Source organism: Odontesthes bonariensis, chromosome 9, assembly GCF_027942865.1.
Source record: "Odontesthes bonariensis isolate fOdoBon6 chromosome 9, fOdoBon6.hap1, whole genome shotgun sequence".
Classification (NCBI taxonomy): Eukaryota; Metazoa; Chordata; class Actinopteri; order Atheriniformes; family Atherinopsidae; genus Odontesthes; species Odontesthes bonariensis.
The window spans coordinates 37,888,538-37,907,272 of NC_134514.1; the positions used below are offsets into that span (position 1 = coordinate 37,888,538).

Genomic DNA, 18,735 nt, shown 5'->3' on the forward strand with positions numbered 1-18,735 from the left:
TACAATTCTAGTTGTTGCGATGGGCTCGGACTGAGCCAGCCTATTGTTCTTTGTCGTATGGAACTTGCAGTGCATTCTAAATTTGTTGGCTGTTTTTAAGAAGAATATTTTCTATGTTGGAAAAAGTTGCCCTCCCTAAAGTCCATGTTAAAGGAGATAGTGGTCTCTTTGTTCTTGTCTTCTGCTCGCTCCACATCTATCTGTCGCCTTTGTTTCTTTATTCTGACATCTGTATTGTGCTTCTGAGTCTTAGCCTGAAGTTAGAAATAGACAGGATGGCCAATAAATTTGGGAAATGTCAATATTAATGAACTAGACAAAAAAAAAACAGAACAGGTATAGTTTGCTGTAATTACCTGAAGTCATGGAGGCAGATTAGTCATTTAGTACCACATCCATCCTCTGTGTGGTGCTGTGTGGTCAGGGTTGCCAGCAGAATGTGGCAGGACAGGCAGAGCAGCCGGGCTGCACTCGCACAGAGGAAAGGACTTTTCAAGCTTGTGCTGCTGTGAAGGATTTGTCTTGATCCAAATCTGACAACAGAAGAAGAGTGAGATCATTTCAGCAGCTTTTTGTTGTTGTTGTTGTTGTTGTTCTGAATGGTTGCTTCCATAAACTAAACCAATTTTTTGCCTGTATTAGAAATGATTCTTGCTGAAAACTTTTCACTTTTCACTTTGAGTGGTCTTTACTATTTTTATTTTTATTTGTTTTTTAAAACAGCTCCCCTCCTCTTCCCCCAACCTCCCTCTTTTTCAGGAATCACCATTAAGGATGTATTTTTATAGAAGAAAGAATAATAAAGAAAACCATCCTACATTAGTTTTAAATGATACTACATGTATTGGAAAATTCAGCAAATAAATTTGTCATCACTAGGAAATAGGAAATGGCAAAAAGCTCTAAAAGGAACAGATGTTCTATTAAAAACATTTCTTTCTCAATCTGCCATGCAGTCAAGAGTTAGGGTTGGTGCAGTACTCGCTCCATGTGATTTAGCAGTTGTGTGCCATCAAAGATAAGCTAGTGTTAGCGGCTTGTGTATTTTGCAGGCTCCGTCTGCAGGCTTCTCCCTGTGGTCGGCAGAGGAACCAGTGCCCAGCTCGGCTTGAGTCAATAAACGAAGAGCTCAGTGCAAAACCACACAGCAATCGAACAAGCTGTTTACCCAGAAAATTAGCCTTCCCCTGTACTTTTAAGGCTTTTAAAGCAACCAAAAATACACAGTGCAAGCAATATGTATCTTGGCCAGCGTTCGGGCTCCGCCAGAGACCTCTGTCCTTTTTATACGAACCCTAATAACTCAATCTCCACAACCACTAATCCCTCTTATCACCGGGTGCTCGCTGCTGCACTCATCATTATTTGATTTTCAAAATTGTAAGGTAGAGATAAAGAAATAAAGCTGGCTTGCTATTACACACAGAAGGCACTTGTGGCTTCCAGCTTATTGCCTACCATGTGAAAAGTGCACGCTCTGAAAAGCCAAAGCCCTCCATTGTCACAGAATCAGTAGATTTTACATCTTTCATTTGTTCTGCGGAGGCATATGGATCTTAACTTTTTTTTTTAGCACTTTAGAGATATCTTTGTCTTCCAGACTCCAACAAATCCATACGTAGTGCAGTCTAATCAGTTATGAACTAAGTATAATCCAGATATTACCACTGTTATTATCATCTGTGAAAAACCATCATTAAAAACATATTTGTGTCAAATCATTACTGATTGAAATTCAAGATATTTTTAATCATAACTGATCAATTTTGTGAAATTAATTGATTTTAGAATAAATATGAAAATGTCCACGTAATTGCAGGCAAGCATGGAATTTAAACTTGTAATTAATGACTTTCTATATATATTTCTTTTATTTTTAAAAACTAACATTTTTAATGTTTTTTGCTTTTAAATTTCCTGTTTACTTATTTTATGTTTAAGTGTCTTTGAGAAGCCATTTATTAAAATTGGGGGGTCAAAACATCACTGCTGAACATGCCTGCAAAGTCGATCAATCAGCATTAAATCAGGGACATTTTAAAATGTAGAAATCTCATCTGATGCCGGTATTTTTGCTGTCGCTTCGTGTCTGCTTTTGAAAACAGTGGATGTTTGACTAAAGTATTTTAAGATACTTAAACAGGATAAAATAGACTGGTCTTTGCAGTAATTATATCAAAACATGAAATTTTGAGTGTTTGACTTGGACATAATGCTTTTCATCCTCTTACTCGTAAAAACATTATAGGCAGGCTGTGACAGCAGCACAGTTGTTTCTCTTATTGTCTCCTCTCCATCAGCCACAGGGTTATTAAAGGAGATGCTTTTAGAGTCAGACTGAGCGACTTATGCAGCCTCTGACTGGGGACATTGGCTTCCACTCATTTAGTTGCTCTCAGATCTGTTTTTAATCATCTACACTGACATAGCTCTGCTTTTTGGCTAAGATTGAAATGTATAGTGATGGCAGAAATGTCCATTTTATTTAAAATATTTTCAACAATATGCTCTCCATTGTGTTTCAGTGAAATGGGAGAAATAATGAATCATGAATCAATCTCCATTGGCCCAGATGTAGTGCTTCATAAAAGTCTTGGAATAGAAAAGGTTTTTTGCGTTTTAAAATATTTATTTGACCTTTATTTAAGACAGACACATGTTAATTTAAGGCTTTTTTTAATTCATAGAATTTTTTTTGCATCAGTCTCTAATTTTACAACGTGTATCATTTTATAAGATTTTTTTCTTCTAAAAATAATGAATCCAGATTCATAAACATTTACACACATATGTGGACGTATGCAATATATTTCCTTTTTTTGCAACTCGTCCTCACCTCTGAATAGATTATGTATTTGTGTCTTTCATTTTTATTTTCTAATTAAAATGAGCATACTTGGAACAACACAGAAACCGTCTCACACATCCAGTCTTTCTGGCTTTCTTGTCCTTTCCTGCTCCCTCCAAATGATTTTACAACCCACACCGCCTGTGCCCTCCTCTGCTTTCCCAAACATCCAATTATTGGCTCTAACCCATCCCTCTTTACTGTGAGGTACTATCTCCTTGACCCAAATCAGATGAGAGCTCCACGCACACACACGTTTGCACACGTGTGTGCACTGCTACGCACACATATGGTTGGAGTGTGGGTGTCATCTGATCCAGTGGAGCTGTCTGACCCCCTCCCAGCTCTTCTTGCTGGCGACTCAGTCCTGTCTGATGAAGTCTTGTAAATACTGACATGTTGTAAACTTGTGGATCTGATTTCAGGGTACGACTTGTGTGTTCCGACTGTGTGTTTTATTGTATGCAAGCTTTCCTTTCACCTGATTGTTTGTAAGAAAATGTGAGCGTGTTCTTAGATGTAGAATCGCTGTGTGTCTGTGTTGCTGTTGTTTGTATTTTTTCCACCCGCCTGCTGCTCGTTTTTTTCTTCTTACAGCACGGGCCGTCCACAGCTCTACCCTGTTTGCCATGTGCAGAAAATCTCGCTTTCTCCACCTAAAAATAGAGCTCACAAATCTTTTGACAAACTTATAAAAATAATGTTATGGGAAGTGTATATTTTTCTGTGTGTGCTTTAGAACTCATTGACACAAGAAATGTCAATGAAAATACAAATGGTTGAAAAAAAATGTTCCCAAATAGGGCAGTTAATAAAAGCTCCCCGTTAGCTTGTGGTTTGGGAGCAGGAGACCGGGCTGGAAGCCATTTTCACACAGGCCGGCCTGACCCCGACTTTTAACTCTGACTGAAAATAACAGACATGCAACATTGCTGTACACAGAGAAAAGAAATGGAATGGTTTGAAATGTAAAACTATGGAGATGGATCCCCCCCGCTGCAATGCTACCTGAAAGAGAAAGAAAAGCGGAAAGAGGAGGGAAAACAAAAGACTGATGGCTTTTCCACCAGTCCTCCTATTCCTCTACAAAAGAGTAAATCATGTGAAGTTTATTTTCTTAGCAGCATCTGTGTTTTATAAGGGCTCTTTTAATTTGTTTTTACTCTGTCCAGTGGGGGATCCCCGCTTCATCTTTTTTTTCCTCCTCTTTGTGTTCCAGCCTTTTTAGCTCTCCCTGCTGCCCATTTCTCTGTCTTTCTTCTCCTCCCTCCTGTTTTTTCTTTCTTACTATTTTCCTCCTCATGTGGAAGTGAGTGTTTTAATAATGATACTTTGGGGAATTGGGATGGTAAAGCAGCTTTCTCCTGCTCAGAATGAACAAACCCCCCACCCCTACCACCACCCCTCTCAGTCATCTCTCTCTCCTCTCCTCCCGGCCTTAAACTTGGAGGAATGAGACAGAACATGGGTATTGACTGATGCAGGTTTGAAAGAACTATTTTATTTCGGGCTTAAGACTTTGTCAATTTTTTGCAAAAACAATCTCATACCAAAGGAGTTCTTTCTAATGCATCAATGTGGGGGGAAGTTTTTTTTACCTATATTAGGATATTGATAGTTGGATGATTTTAGTCAGATTTTTATGTCTGAAAGTAAAAACAGTACCAGGTGCTGAAAAAAATGAAACAGTTAGCCATGATCTTTGGAGATGTATCAAGAAATGCATGAAAATACCTTTTGATGCCGCTGTAACTATTTGGCTGGCTGTAAGAAGATTATTTGCAAATTTGCATACTAACATGATCCAGAATATGTCTGTACCACACACACACACACCCACACCCACACACACACGCACGCACGCACGCACGCACGCACGCACGCACGCACGCACGCACTAAATAAATAAAATAAATAAAACCAAACCAGTTTGACCGACACAAATCTCTAATAAATAACTAATTTGGGGATCTGGACGGTATTGAGACAACCAGAAACTCCCTCAACAACTTTGGAGCTGACAGTTCTGCAGTCCATGGGATTAAGTAGAACCAGTTTGAGCATGTAATGTAAGTACTTGTTGGTATGTTTGTTTATGGAAGCCGCCTAACCCAGACATTAACCTCCAACAAGAGTTTTAGTGGCTGATTATGATCCACCATCTTTTCTGTGGAACTGCAATTCCCTTTCAGAAAGGTGTTTTATCTTTTTGACCTTAAAGACAAGAAGTAAGGAAGAGACGACTAAAAGGAAAGAAAAAAAACCTCCAGAGCATCAGCATGTTACCTGCCTAACCTGCTGTTTCCTCACACCTCCCATTTCCCTCAGATCCAGCTTGCTTTCTTTTCCTTGAACTGAAATGTCCTCTCTGGCAGAACAATTCAAATAAGACACAGTGTTTGTGTGGGCTTCAGAGCTTGTCCTTTCGCACATCAGCTCCTCGTTGGAAGCCGCCTGCTTGTATTGGATGCAAATTGGGTATTAAAAGAGGGAATAGAAACATGAGATAGCGTGACACTGGGAGGCTGAGGAGAGGGAAAGAGCACAAAGTATAGAGAGAGAGGCTTAATGCGAGGAGAGAATGCAAATGCTGTTGAGACAGGGAGGGATGGATGGAGGAGAGGTGGATGGATGGTTGGATTAGGGGGAAAGAAAGGAGTGGGTCAGGTGTTGGTGTGACTTTTTGGCAGGGTCAGAGTTTCTCTCTGGACGAAGGCGACGGAGCTGAATTTGCATTGATGGATCTTCTTTCCATGGAGATGTCATGTATCAGTGCTTGGGCACATCACGCCCCAGTCATTAATCAAATCACGGCCTCCGTCTAGAGCTGTCTGTCTGCCAGACACTTCTCAGCTGCCTACTTCACTCTCTCTCTCTCTCTCTCTCTCTCTCTCTCTCCGTCTCTTTGTCTTTGCCGTGTCCTTGGTCAGCCTTTTTCCTCTTTGGCCTCTCTCAGCCAGATGCCTCTTATTTTAGAGTAATTGTAATTCAGATATCTCAGCTGCATCCAGAACATTCAGGATGTTTATAAAATGCTTTTCCACCTGATTTTGATTTAAAGAATAAAAAAACAGATTCAACATTAGAAATGATAAACAAGAGGAGTAGTTTTAAATGGATCTGTAAAGGTGAGAGGGATGAAATGAGTGATATTAGTATTAGACCAACAGCTTTATTACATTCAATTCAAACTAGAATTTTAATCATTTTTATTGTGTGTGCACGTGTTTTTAAAGTTTTTTTTATCTCTTGGCCTCCGTCTTTACAATGAACAATCTGACAGGGAAAAATCCTTTATGCATTCACTCTTTCCTAAAGGAAAAATATACGTCATACACAAATGCAAAAAATACTCATCCAGGCTTTTCATACAGAGGATTCTGTTTTCTTAAGTCGTAATGTCTTTGGGAAATGATGTACTCATGCACAGGCCTGATTTCCACTCCCACTGTTTACCATAGGTGGATGCTGGCACACCCTTAATCAGTTGTTTGCATAAGTTTGCTCCACCACTCTGTCTATGAAAATAACAGCAAAGACGTGCAGTTTCACACAATTGCATTGTCAGAAGTATTTTAACAGTGCTGGAGCAGACATCCTGTCCACTTATCCACTGCTATTAATATCTTAAGAGAGCATCAGAGTCTTACGCTGTAAATTGATTCTTCTTTTTAAAGTAGTGTTTGTGTACCTCAGAAATATCTTTCCTCCTGTTTTGTTGTTTTTAAGCATTTTTACCTTCTGGCACAAGAAGCCTAAGCATACGCATTTTATAACCTGAACTTTTTGTCAGATTAAAAACTTTTCTCTGCCACTTTAAGTGTCCCATCATCACCATATTAAAGGCTTTTTTTTTTCTTTCATGTTTACCTAGATTAGTTTAAAAGAATGATATGTAGCCATTTTTAAATCCAGGTTAAAAACATTCCTTTTCTCATGTATCTATGCATGAAATCTGCACGATATCTTTGAACTTATCTAGACTGTTGCTTGTTTTTAAATTCATTTTAATTATTTTATTTGTTTCTCTTTATATTCTTTTATGTATTTTTAATGCTTCTTCCACTCCCTACTGCAATGCTTTTATTTTATGTAAAGCACTTTGAATTGTTTGTACATGAAATGTGTTATATAAATAAATTTGATTTGATTTGATTTGACACGTCAGTAACAAATAACACACAGTACTTTTCTGACCTCTCAAATCTTTGTAAGAATAGAATAATAAAGTATGATGTCATAATATAGCGTGCCAGGCAGGAAGAGATAAAGAGAGAGTCTCTAGTTTTTTTTATAGCCCAATGCCTGTTTTCTGGATTTTTTTTATGTCCATAGGCAGACTTGGGAATACTTTTCACTTTGAAATTTTTTTATGGGAATACTTTTTAAGTTGTGTTTTGCATTGTAGAGGCGGAATCTCCCCTTTCGAAATGTTGCTCAGCACCATACTGCCCATCTGGTGTGCAGCCCACCACTGTATGCACATTTCCACACACACGCACCATGCTGTCAGCCTCCCAGCCATCCAAGCTGTCTTCACATATCATTCTTTGACCATGCATGATCTTCAGCGCTAACTTTCTAAACTGTCTGGTGGCTTATGACCCCTTAGCCTTGAGTTCCATCACGCTGGGATGATTTGGCGATCGTCACCCCACAGTCTCAGCCCGGCCGCACCTGTTCTGCAGTCCAATGTCGTGCTTGTGTTAGGAAGAGAGGCTTACTTTTAAGGGTGGGGGATGACAACAAAAAAAACATGGGCACAAAAGTAAAAGGTCTGTTTTCAATGTGGATGCTAAATTCATTGACACCCCCACCCCCAGTCCTCACCATGCACTCTACTTTTAGCTCAAGCACCATTATGGTCTTTCAGGTTGCTTCCTGTAGTGTTTTTTTGTTTTTCTCTCATATGCTCCTCTCCCTCCAACACAAAAGGTGACTGCGTAGGCTCTGGGGGTGTAGCACTTTTGAAATGTGAAGGGTTTTCAGGAGCTAGCCTGGTACAGGCCTCTGTTAGTCCGAGCAGGAGAGGACCAGGAGAAAATGAAGGACAGGTTTGTGTAATGGTCTCCTCTCTGTCTGCGAAGGTCAGGCAGCATTGTTGGCCAGCGGAGGTCTAAAAGACAGACCAATGAAGGACCACAAAGCAGAGCTTTGGCAGGACTAATGAAACTCAGAGCTACACGTTAATGATCTAAAAGACTGGACCAAAACACTCAGCGCTCCCTTTCCGCTCACATTCAACCTCCTCTTGATCGGTCCTTCCAAATAATGACAAGGCACTGTGCTGCTTTACCTTTGTTGTAACCTTTGATGTGTGCCTTGTTTTCTTTGTCTCCGTGTCCCCCCTCCCTCCTTTTCATTCCTTTATGTTACACGGCTGTCACTCATCTATTAAGGCAACAAATGGAACAAGGAAAACATTCACAGAGTGTATTGTGGTGCACCAACTGGTTTGCTCTTTATTTCTTTTGAAAGCACTTGAACTTGGAATTTTCCTTCGGCTGACAGCAGAATATACTTTTTTGTTGGAGCTATTATCACAGGATTACAAACATATTTGTTTTGTAATCCACATGTCCATAATCCTGTAGTTTAATGTAACTGTTTATAGGTAATTGTGTCTTTTCTTTTAGTATCATTGGGGTGTCTTACAATTGGAATGACAAAATAAATAAATGAACATTAATCATGTTCTTATGCTTCCCTGTAGTCATGAAGTCATGCAGGTGGTTTCAGTTTTGGTGAAAATAATTTTTTTTTACTGATGTATGAATTGCTGTTCTTCATATTTAAAGCTGTGGTTACTCACAGATTATTAGCTTTTTTACATCTACAGAAAGGACATCTCATAAACTGATGCACTCATTAAAACTCTAAAGCAAGCTCCAACCACCATGTAAGTGATGGTGTGGTTTAAAATAACTAGTGGAATGGGAGATAAGATCTTTTTCTTACCTCTTAACTGAGTTAATCAGCTAAATGTAGGGATTTAGATTGAGATGAAATTGAGATGCTCTTCATCAAGAATGACCTGACATGCTTAAGATATAATGAATAAGACAAATTGATCTGGTTTCTCTCTGTCTATCTATCCATCCATCTGTTTTAGATTGTACAGCACTTTGGGGAACAGGTGCTATATGAATAAACCTGACCTTGATCTCTCTATCTGTCAACCAGGATCCTGTCTATAGTTTATGTGACTTGATTGATAACCAGACAGAAACACCCAATTGAACCTAATAAATGTTAATATGTGGTTGTATGTACAATTCTGTATGTCACTGGAGTCTGGACACATGTAAATGTGCATTTGGAACACACGTTTTGGCTCTGTTAAAAACCAAATAAGTAATTATTAGTCTCCACACAAACAGCTGCAAGCCTGGAGATCAAATCTGCACGACTTTTCGAACACTTGGACCCAGAAGAGGGAGACTAGCTACATGTTAGCAGTGAAGCCGTAAAGCATTAGGTCAACTATCAGCCTCTCTCTCCTTAATGTAGCTGGTTAGGATCATTATGTCTTTAAGAAGCCCTTTCACATGGCCTGATTGTGTTTGACTGAAGCTTCGTTTCGTATGCGAGTTGAGATGTTCCTTGGGATCATCTGTCTTCGTGGGTGTGTTTATGTGTGTTGCACCACTCTGTAGAGCCTGTTGATCGGTCTTGATTAACAGACTGCCAGGCACTAGGAGCACATTCTTTGTAATGTGGCATCTTGAGTTGGTTATTTCCAATCATTCCACAGGAGGCCTTGAATCTTGGGTTGTGTGTTTGTATGCATGAGGAACTGAGAGTGGTAGGTAGTGGTTCTCTCCTGGAAGGGAGGGAGGGTCACAATATTCAAACAATACACAGATAGGTGCAGCTTATTAAATGCTGTCTACTAGTGATCTGGTATACAGTTTTAAGTTAACGTTCAGAATTAGCATTGAAATGAGAAATGAGAGCACTGAAATGAAAAGCGAGCAAAGATTCCTGAGAAATGAATTATGTGTAAAAGGCTTTATTAACAGTCACAATATGATCCAAGCGTTCTATTGACATATTCATCTGTAATGTTCACCTGTAAAATGTCTGAAAAGCATAATTTTCTGTCCATGCTGTCCAGAGACCATCCTGTTCTATTCATTTGAATGAATCTCCTATGTGTGTGTTTTCCAGCCAAACTGAGCAACCAGGATTCCTACAACAACTTCACCAATAACAACATGGGGAATCCGCGGCTCACCCCGCTGCCCAGCCTCACGGTGGTGCTGCCTCTGGCGCAGATCAAACAGCCCATGACTCTGGGCACCATAACCAAACGTACTGGGTAGGTAACTGAAGTTCACATACAGACACTCAGCCCAGCCTTCTTCACAGGTGCTCCAGTGCATAGAACGCACTATAATATGTAAGTATTAATACAGCTACAGCATAGAATCAACTCAAACTTACACCCACAAAATCCAGCTCCTGGAACTAGTGTTTTTCCTTGTAATCTTCTTTTAGTGATCTACAGTTGTACATGTATTAGCTAACATTCATTTGACCTTATTTTTTACTAATTCTAAGCAATCCATAACCTTAGTAAATAGGTCAATTTAAACTCTTTAAAAAAGTACTTAAATCTTACATTGTTTTAATCTCAATTTATAAATCATTACTTTGACATCATCGTGGTCCAGGACAGACATTTTTCAGATGCTACGTAAAGTGAGGAAGAAGTAGCGTGATAGTAATCAATTATCACTTGATATTTTCACATTGATATGGTTGGTATCTTACATTTACATGAACTGGTTTTTTGAATGAATGTAGGTCCTGTTAAAACTAATTACCTCCGCCAAGGAGGTTATGTGATCGCCCGAGTCTGTTGGTTTGTCTGGATGTCTGGATGTTTGTCTGTTCGCTGCAATCTTGCGACCTGCCACAAGGTGGCGGGGCTTGGTTGTTTCGTTGTCGTTGAGGGAGGGGTAGGAGGGGGTGTGCAGGGGGAAAGCTTACACTAACTGCACAGGGGGGAAGGTAAACACAAATGGAAGCCGTCTTTGCCGTTTCTGAGAAGTCGCATCTGAAAGATAGCATCTTAACTTTGTAAACCTTTTCAATCGGAACACGAGCCAGCTGAATCTATGCACAACTTTAAGCAGACACATCGCTTTCTCTCGGACGTGGTGGATTACGACGTTAATCGTTTCAGACCATTCACTACATTATATGGGTGGATAAAAAAAATGCGCTTATAAAACAAAGCTTCATTGGCGGAGGTCTGCACTCTCTGAGTGCATTTCTAGTTCATATTGCTTTAGTGGATGGGAAACCATTTTAGGTACTACTTGGACAAAAAAAATGCAAAATAGAATGAGGAAATGTTTGGAAGCGAGGAAATAAAATATTTTTTTCAGTTTTATATATACTTTATATATACTGTCTGCAAGAAGTTCGAATTAAAAGAATTACTGGCTATCAAATAACATCTGTTCAATTTAAATCCCACTTTAACATCATCCAATAATTTAGCTTCTCTGCCCATCAGTCACACTGTAAAAACATTGAATTGTGTGAGCAGAAGCCCAACGTGATCCAAAGCTTTTCCTCTCACACATCCAGTTGATGCTCATGGACTTTTGTCTCAGGCCACCATTTTTTTTGCATAGGGTAATAAAGCACAACACACGTGCCATCTCATTCTGTGGGCTATTTTGAAGGCGGATAAAACATATCATGGATGAAAATCTGAAAAAGAAATTGAAGCAATAAAAAACCGGACTCCAATGATCCTGAGTAATATTCGTCATTGTGAGTATTGTAACAGGTTAATCGTGAAAGTTAAACAGCCCTGCTCTCATTCACCTGTTTTTTGTTTTTTTTGGATCTTTGCCATGCATTGAAATTATGTAGTTTTAAGACCTTCAGCAACTACAGGCCTTAGCTAACTGCATTTACATACAGTACAGGTGGCTCTACAAATATGGGCAGATTTTAATATTTTCATTTAAATGTAATTTTCATGCCCTGTTTGAATGGGAAATGCTATAATGATTCAAACAGATGGTATGGGATTTATTTCCCTGTGTTATTTGATAAGTGAGCTTTGAGGATGAAAATAAAGTCCTGATCCTGCGGTCAGCATAAACAGCAGTGGACCATTTTCATATCATTAAGATAACCTGCAAAGTTAATTTGCTATTTAAAAAGGGTTGTTGCATATGGGCTGCTGCGGTGTTAGCATTTGTATGTTTATGAGATCCTGGCCCTTTTGCTTTACATTTACATTTCTGATTGAACATTTAATGTCATACAAAGTCGGGCTTTACACTTTCATTTCTGGTTATTTTATCAATATTAATGCCCTCACAGATTTTCACCTCCAACTTGAGTGCTGTTTAATTGGTAATGTATCTCTTTGGATGATTTTGGTCGCTTTCTTAATTTTAGTGTAGTGTTTTTATTATTGTTGTATTTTTATCCTATATGAGACACTTTTATCTGTGGTTGTTTTTATAGATTATTCATTTGTAAGTGCAAATTATGCATTGCTGTCACTGCTTTACTTTAGAAGTCATTTATCACCGCAGTGTAGTTTCATTATTGTCCTCTGTTATTGCTGTTAAACAGTAATAAACACTTTTATCAGCATAATTATTATTTTTGGACCGCTAATAAGTGCAGTGAAATATTGGGAAAATTAACACGTACTAAATTCACTGTTTGATCCTGTAAAGTTAACTAACTAAAGTTCTTTGTGTTCATTTGGAGAATTGCTGCTTAAACCAGAAATAATCCTGACCAAATGTAACATCTCAGGGTTCCCGCGGGGTCTTAAAAAGTCTTAAAAGCATTGAATTTATGAATTTGGAAATAATACCTTAAAAAGACTTGAAAAAGTCTTGAATTTTGATATCTGGGTCTTAAAATTTGTGCAGTAACTTCTCCGTATCACATTCTCCTCAAACGTTTCATTTGTCAACCAGGCTACTATTATTTTGAAAAGCCTAAATAACGTAGCCTAAATGAAGAGTGGCGGAACCAATCATTGAGAACGCAACGCTGCCTCTACCGCTCCGCCCCGGGTCCGATCACATTGCTACAGCACTGACACAGACCACAGCAACAAGCCAAGCAGAAGCGTGAAAAATCAAGGCAAATCTCAGCAGAAAACAAGAAAGTTTAACTTACGCCGTTATGTTGTTTTTTTAACATTTGTTTGCGTGTCCTTGCTTCCCATTTCTTGCTGGGATTATGGGGAAATGTAAATGTAATGAAGCGTGGCGCGAGAAATAATCATTTTGTCACTGGTTAAAACCAGTGGACAATAATGTATACGAGGCTTTTTGCACAGTGTGCAAAAAGAGGATTCAGCTTGGTACCATGGGCTTGAAGGCTTTAGTCTCACGCCAAGTCCTCCAAGCAAATGAATAATATCGAAGCGAAGGATCAAACTCCTTCCATCGCCGGGGTGTTTCAACCGGCCAACGCTAGCCAGTTAGCTATTAATGTATCTGAGCTAGCAGATAACGTTAACCAGCCCCTCAAGTTACGACCGTCACCGCAACTAGAGTAGATCTGCGAACAGCTTTTGGGTCCACACCAACCATGAAAGCAGAGGTGTTGTGGTCTCCTAACACAATCACCAAACACCATTCATATAATGGAAACGAGGGTATTTCAGAGTTGTTTAAATGCATGTTTCCCGATTCCGACATCGCTGCCACAATTACTTGTGGTCCCGAAAAAACGGCGTACATAGCCAAGTTTGGTTTAGCTGTGTATATTAAAGAGGAACTGGTGTCCAAGGTAAACAAATCACCGTTCGTTCTTATGTTCGATGAGAGCCTCAACGAAACGACACATTTTTTAGTTGATTTTCATTATTTATAGTTCTCTCTACTCCCCATATTCCCAGCATGGAATAAGTAGTTAGCTAACATAACCAATGTTAAAAAACAACTTAACTGTGTCAGCTAAACTTTTTTGTGGTCTGCTGAAATTTTCTTTGATTTTTCACACCTCTGTTTGGCTTGTTGTCTGTGTCTGTGCTGTGGTGTTGTAGCGTTTACTTCTACTATGCTGCAATGTTTCATCAATGCTTTACACAGTCCACACTTTCATTTGTTTGAGAAATAAATGAACAAATTAAAAAAGAAAAAAAGTTTTTCTTTGCCGGTAGGTCTGTGAAATAGGCCGTGAAATAGGTATTATTTTTTTTATAAATGGTCTTAAAAAGGTCTTAAAAAGACTTAAATTTGACTTGAAGAAACCTGTAGGAACCCTGCATCTACAGATGTGCTGCTGGTGTTGGGTGCTGTTTGTGTTCATGTTTATGTTAAATCAGAACAAAACTGAAACATAAAACTATGTATAAGATATTTTATTGTGATAGGATAAATCCCAGCATTTTGTTTTTGTCTTTTGGAAGAAGACCAAATCAATGCTTTCTAACTTGATGCTAACACCAACTGGTTCCTATTGAAAACGGAAAGTTAACAAAATGCATATACTTTAGCCAACTACAGTAGCCTCCTAACATATGGCGTTTGATGCTAAAATGGTGTGATCTGAGCTTTTTAGATGGTTACATGGTTATATTTTTCACACAGAGACTACACACTTTCACCCTTTGGTTGCAGATTGAGGCGATGATTGTTCTGCGCTCCAGCGGGTGTGTGTTTGTTTTTTTTAGGTTGCGCTCTTCCTGTGTTTAGAATGTGAACAACCTCCTCTTTTTCTGTGAAAAGGCTTGAAATTGTCCACATTTTTCACCTACTCTCTCTGGTCACCAAACACCTTCCACAGCTGCGTTGGATCTTTGGGGCATTGGTAAAGTCTGGTCGACTGCCCCAGTGTTGCTCCATCCTTCTGTCCAGTTCAGAGGACTCGTCAGTATTAATGCATCGGGACATGCAGCTGTGCAGCCAGCCCCTGCCATGTGCAGACAGCCTGCTCCAGCATGTACACGGCTAAACCAATACACCTCCCCAACACACGTACACAAAGAGTGAGGTAGCAAGCAGGTTTGGCCCCTAGAGCGGGGGGTGATATCATATGCTTTTACGCTATATTTGCACAGGAGTTCCCCAGCACCATCTGTCTGTCTGTCTGTCTGTACAGTCTGTCTGTCTGTGTCTTTTTCCCTGTGTGTGTGTGTGTGTGTGTGTGTGTGCAGCAGCTGTATTTACACCTGTATGAGCAGATCCCTGTTGGCAGGCCAGTAGAGGGACACACTAGCTGCTTAACCTATATTCCCTACCCTGCTGTCTTTGTATGCACTGCGTCATGACAAACACCAATAAGTACACATACATTGATGAAACCTTTGCTGTTTTTTACGTGACTGCAGGGATGCCTTAATAGAAAGTGGTGCTCCTTAAGACCACCAGTGAGCTGAAGATGCTGCTGTTTATCATCATAGGCAGTCAGCGGTACACATCAAAGAAAACTTCCACAAGTTCACGCAGAGCTCTCTTGTCTCCTAATTTATTTTTTGTGCTCACCCCCCATACAAGGGGGGAGGTAGAATGGGTTGTTGCTCAGCATCTGCCTGATAACCCTTCAACAGATGAGGCCAGGTCAGGGAGTGGAGGAATGAAGCCAAGCTTCTGCTAGTTTTCCAAGTCTCTTGGGATTCTTGAACAAGAAGCGGTATCCTAGCTCTGACCCGGGCTCTTGTTTGCTGTCAGCCAAATTTGGCTGAGTTCGACTCAGAGGAATATTGACAAGAAGTTCCTCTTGTCCCTATGCTCGCCAGAATTCTATAACGTTACATGGGACTTGTCAAAAATGCCTGTGGGGGTCAAATTTGGGATTTGCAGGCAGACAAAGTGATGCACACTTATCCCATCTTAACACCGTCTGACTTTAACACAGACAAATGAAAATCCAAATGTAGAGATTTTCACACGCAAAATAAAACACCACCATTGACCAAATCCCACTGTTAATATTTCCAAGCAAATGCAGATCAAGTCCAGGCGGGGCAACAAGAAAGACAACAGCAACAGAACAAATGAGACCCTGTGACCTGTCACAGATGTGCACTCGGCTTACAGTAATACGTGTGTAAGAGCAGCACAGTGCTGAGCCATTGTCATGTAGAGCCTCACAGAGACCGGAGCTATAAAGCCGCTTTAAGAATGCAATGCCCAGCACCACGAGGCAGCGAGGCTAAATCATTTGCACAAATCTCCTCACTTCCCTCCCTTTTTAATGGTCCAGGCGGAGCTGCTATTAGGGCCATTGGGTTAGGAGATGAATGTGTGAACGATTATTCTCTGGGAGTGGGGTCATCACCCATGCAGGTCGATTACACTCACTCGTCCTCTTTTTCTTTGCCTCCACTCAGTTACACACCCACTCCACTGTCTTACAGTCGTTTTTCTCTGCTCACCCAACAAGTGTCTTACTGGTGACCTGTGTGGGATTCTTTTTCATCAAATCAGGTCAGGTAATGCGTCACATACTGTAACTGCTCTGTCTTTTTCTACGCCGGCATCTAAACTGTTTACTGCCAGCTCAACATGGTGGACAGTTTTCCCAGAGTGGCCCTGTGCCTTTGTTGTAATCAAAGTGGTGTGCAATTTGGACATATTGGTTTGTAATGCTAAAGTATAGGTTTTGACTTTTTTCAAGTCCTTCCTAAATCAATACAGATGCTCCCATTTCTCCATGAGAGTAGCATTTCATCACAGTATCACACACTATTCCTGCTCTCCATACTTGCCTTGAAGTTTATATCGTTTGTCTGTTTTTGCATCAGAGTAGGGCTGACATCGAAATGTTACCAATGGCACTTTTAGGGGTTACACTGTTGAATTTTGGGGATGCTCAAATTTCTATCTTAAGCTTATTTCTCTTGTAAATTGTTTGTCCATACTGCATTTAGGTCAAGCAGAGAAGATGCTGCTGCTGACAGTGTTCAGAAAAGCAGAAGTGTGCCTTCTGTTGTCACGACTCATGTGCAGAATGGAAGGGTCAGGGTAACTGTTCACAGAGGAAACGTTTGACAGTGACATATTGCTGTGGTTCATCAACTTTCGCCTCACAGTTAGCATGTCTACATTGCAAACAGGTTTTTAAAAACAATGCAACAATATCAGGTATGTTCTTTTTGTAAATGTGTTGTAGTATATCTAGGGTTTTGGGGGGAAAACCCAAATTCTATTTGACCTTTGCTACACCCACGTAGATCCCACCCCACCCTTCATCACTCTCCCATTGGTATCTATCCATTTACTCAGCTGGAGGCCAAAAAATGGGGGCTCAGCAGGTTGAATAGGCTCAGCGGAGGGTAACTGGTAGAGGCCGAGCAACCCCCCTCTGCAGCTCTTTGATAAGTGGTAGTTTACCCGGGGCCTCCATTACACCAACCAGTGTGTTCATTTGTCAACTTGCTCTCTAGGAGTAAGACATTCCGGGGCAAATTGTTGCTCCCTGTCTCCCGGAGGAACATTTTTCTACATATCCACGTACCAAGACTAATTGGATGCTCTGTGCTATCGTTGGGAGGGCCCAGGCGGATGCGGTGAGAGCGATAAAATAAAGAAGTGCTGCAGAGTGCTTTGGTTGGCTGGGGATTCTGTTTTTCATGACTGGGGGAGGTTGGCTTGCAGGGACAGAGTTCAGTCTCATTGGACCTTTATTGCTGTGGGGAAAAGGCTTATTTACTGTAAACTGTTTACGGAGCTCTGTCACTATCTCTGGACGTGCAGAATAAACACAGGAACACACTCCCACTCCTAATGTCTTGTAAACACTAGAAACACGCACAGACTGACAGATAGACAGAAATGAACCCTGAAAAAGACACTACACTCTGGATGACTCTTGGACACACTTATATACACAGACAAACTGCATACTTGTTAACATAATCACAGTGGATACACATTTGCCCACACCCAAGCTTCCAAACAGCCATGCACATTCAATGTACAATGCTCGGCCATAAATACACATTTGCACTAAAAAAAGAAGCTGCATGCAAACACACAACTTCTTTTCTTAACAATGCCTGAGTTCTGTTAGTTTTACGGGTGTCTCCAGTTGTTATACAAATTGGATAAACTCTTCATACTCATTCTCAGTCTCAACAGTCAGCTGTTTCCCATCATTTTTTCTGGCTGCATTTACATGGTAGGTTCAGACCTACATGCGTACATATGTCTGCACATCAACCCAATTCCTTTAAAGTTCAGGGAGGAAATAACATGACAGATGTCAGAGGAGGGGGAAAAAACAAAAAAACAAAAATCTTAGTCTGTGGACATGCTACGTCTGCCAAGAATATGGTATCACACTTTACAAAGCAGCTTGAGGAGATGAATCATCAAGCTATCCCACAGGTTTTCAAATCCATCTTGGCACGCAGACGTTCAGTTTCCTGCCTCAAATGTGCTGTGCACTTAAACAGACTCGTCAAAAAGTATGTTATGTGAAAAGTGTGTTTGGTCAAGTGCGCGAGTTTAATAATAGTTTTTCCGTCTATCTCTGTATCCCCATGCTCTTCTCCCTTCCCCACGCCCCTCTCATGAAGACCCTACCTCTTTGGGGCGGGATGTTTTGCCATTAAAACTCCATGGTGAGTTTTGCCTCTCCCCTCCTCGGCTCCCTCAACAGCATGCAACTGTACACTCCACCACAGTCCACCTCCTCCTTTACTTCCTGTGTGTCTACATGTGTATTTTTCAGCACATTCTGCTTTTTTTTTTTTTTTTGTCATTGTTTCGTATGTTGTTTGATTCAGCATAATATGTTTTAGCCTCCATGTGTATGTGTGTTAGTATGTTGCATGCTGCATATGGTTTCACATTTTGAGTAATGCGTGATCATTTTTTGATTGAGTCATTGGTGTTACTTTAGGGGTAATGTCTTAGTACTTCTGGACTGGTTGCTGTGTG

General features: G+C 40.3%; 1 protein-coding gene across 3 annotated transcripts in view; it reads left to right on the top strand.

Annotated features, from left to right (window-relative positions):
* The window catches only part of bcas3 (BCAS3 microtubule associated cell migration factor), a 401,519-nt gene that overhangs the window by 121,726 nt on the left and 261,058 nt on the right, over nucleotides 1-18,735 (top strand). For 2 of the 3 annotated variants that reach the window (XM_075474182.1, XM_075474184.1), the window contains exons 16-17: nucleotides 10,019-10,169; nucleotides 18,372-18,416. In XM_075474182.1, the coding sequence (XP_075330297.1) occupies nucleotides 10,019-10,169; nucleotides 18,372-18,416 (196 nt within the window). The remainder of the gene's footprint in view (nucleotides 1-10,018; nucleotides 10,170-18,371; nucleotides 18,417-18,735) is intronic. The other variant, XM_075474183.1, reaches the window with a different exon arrangement.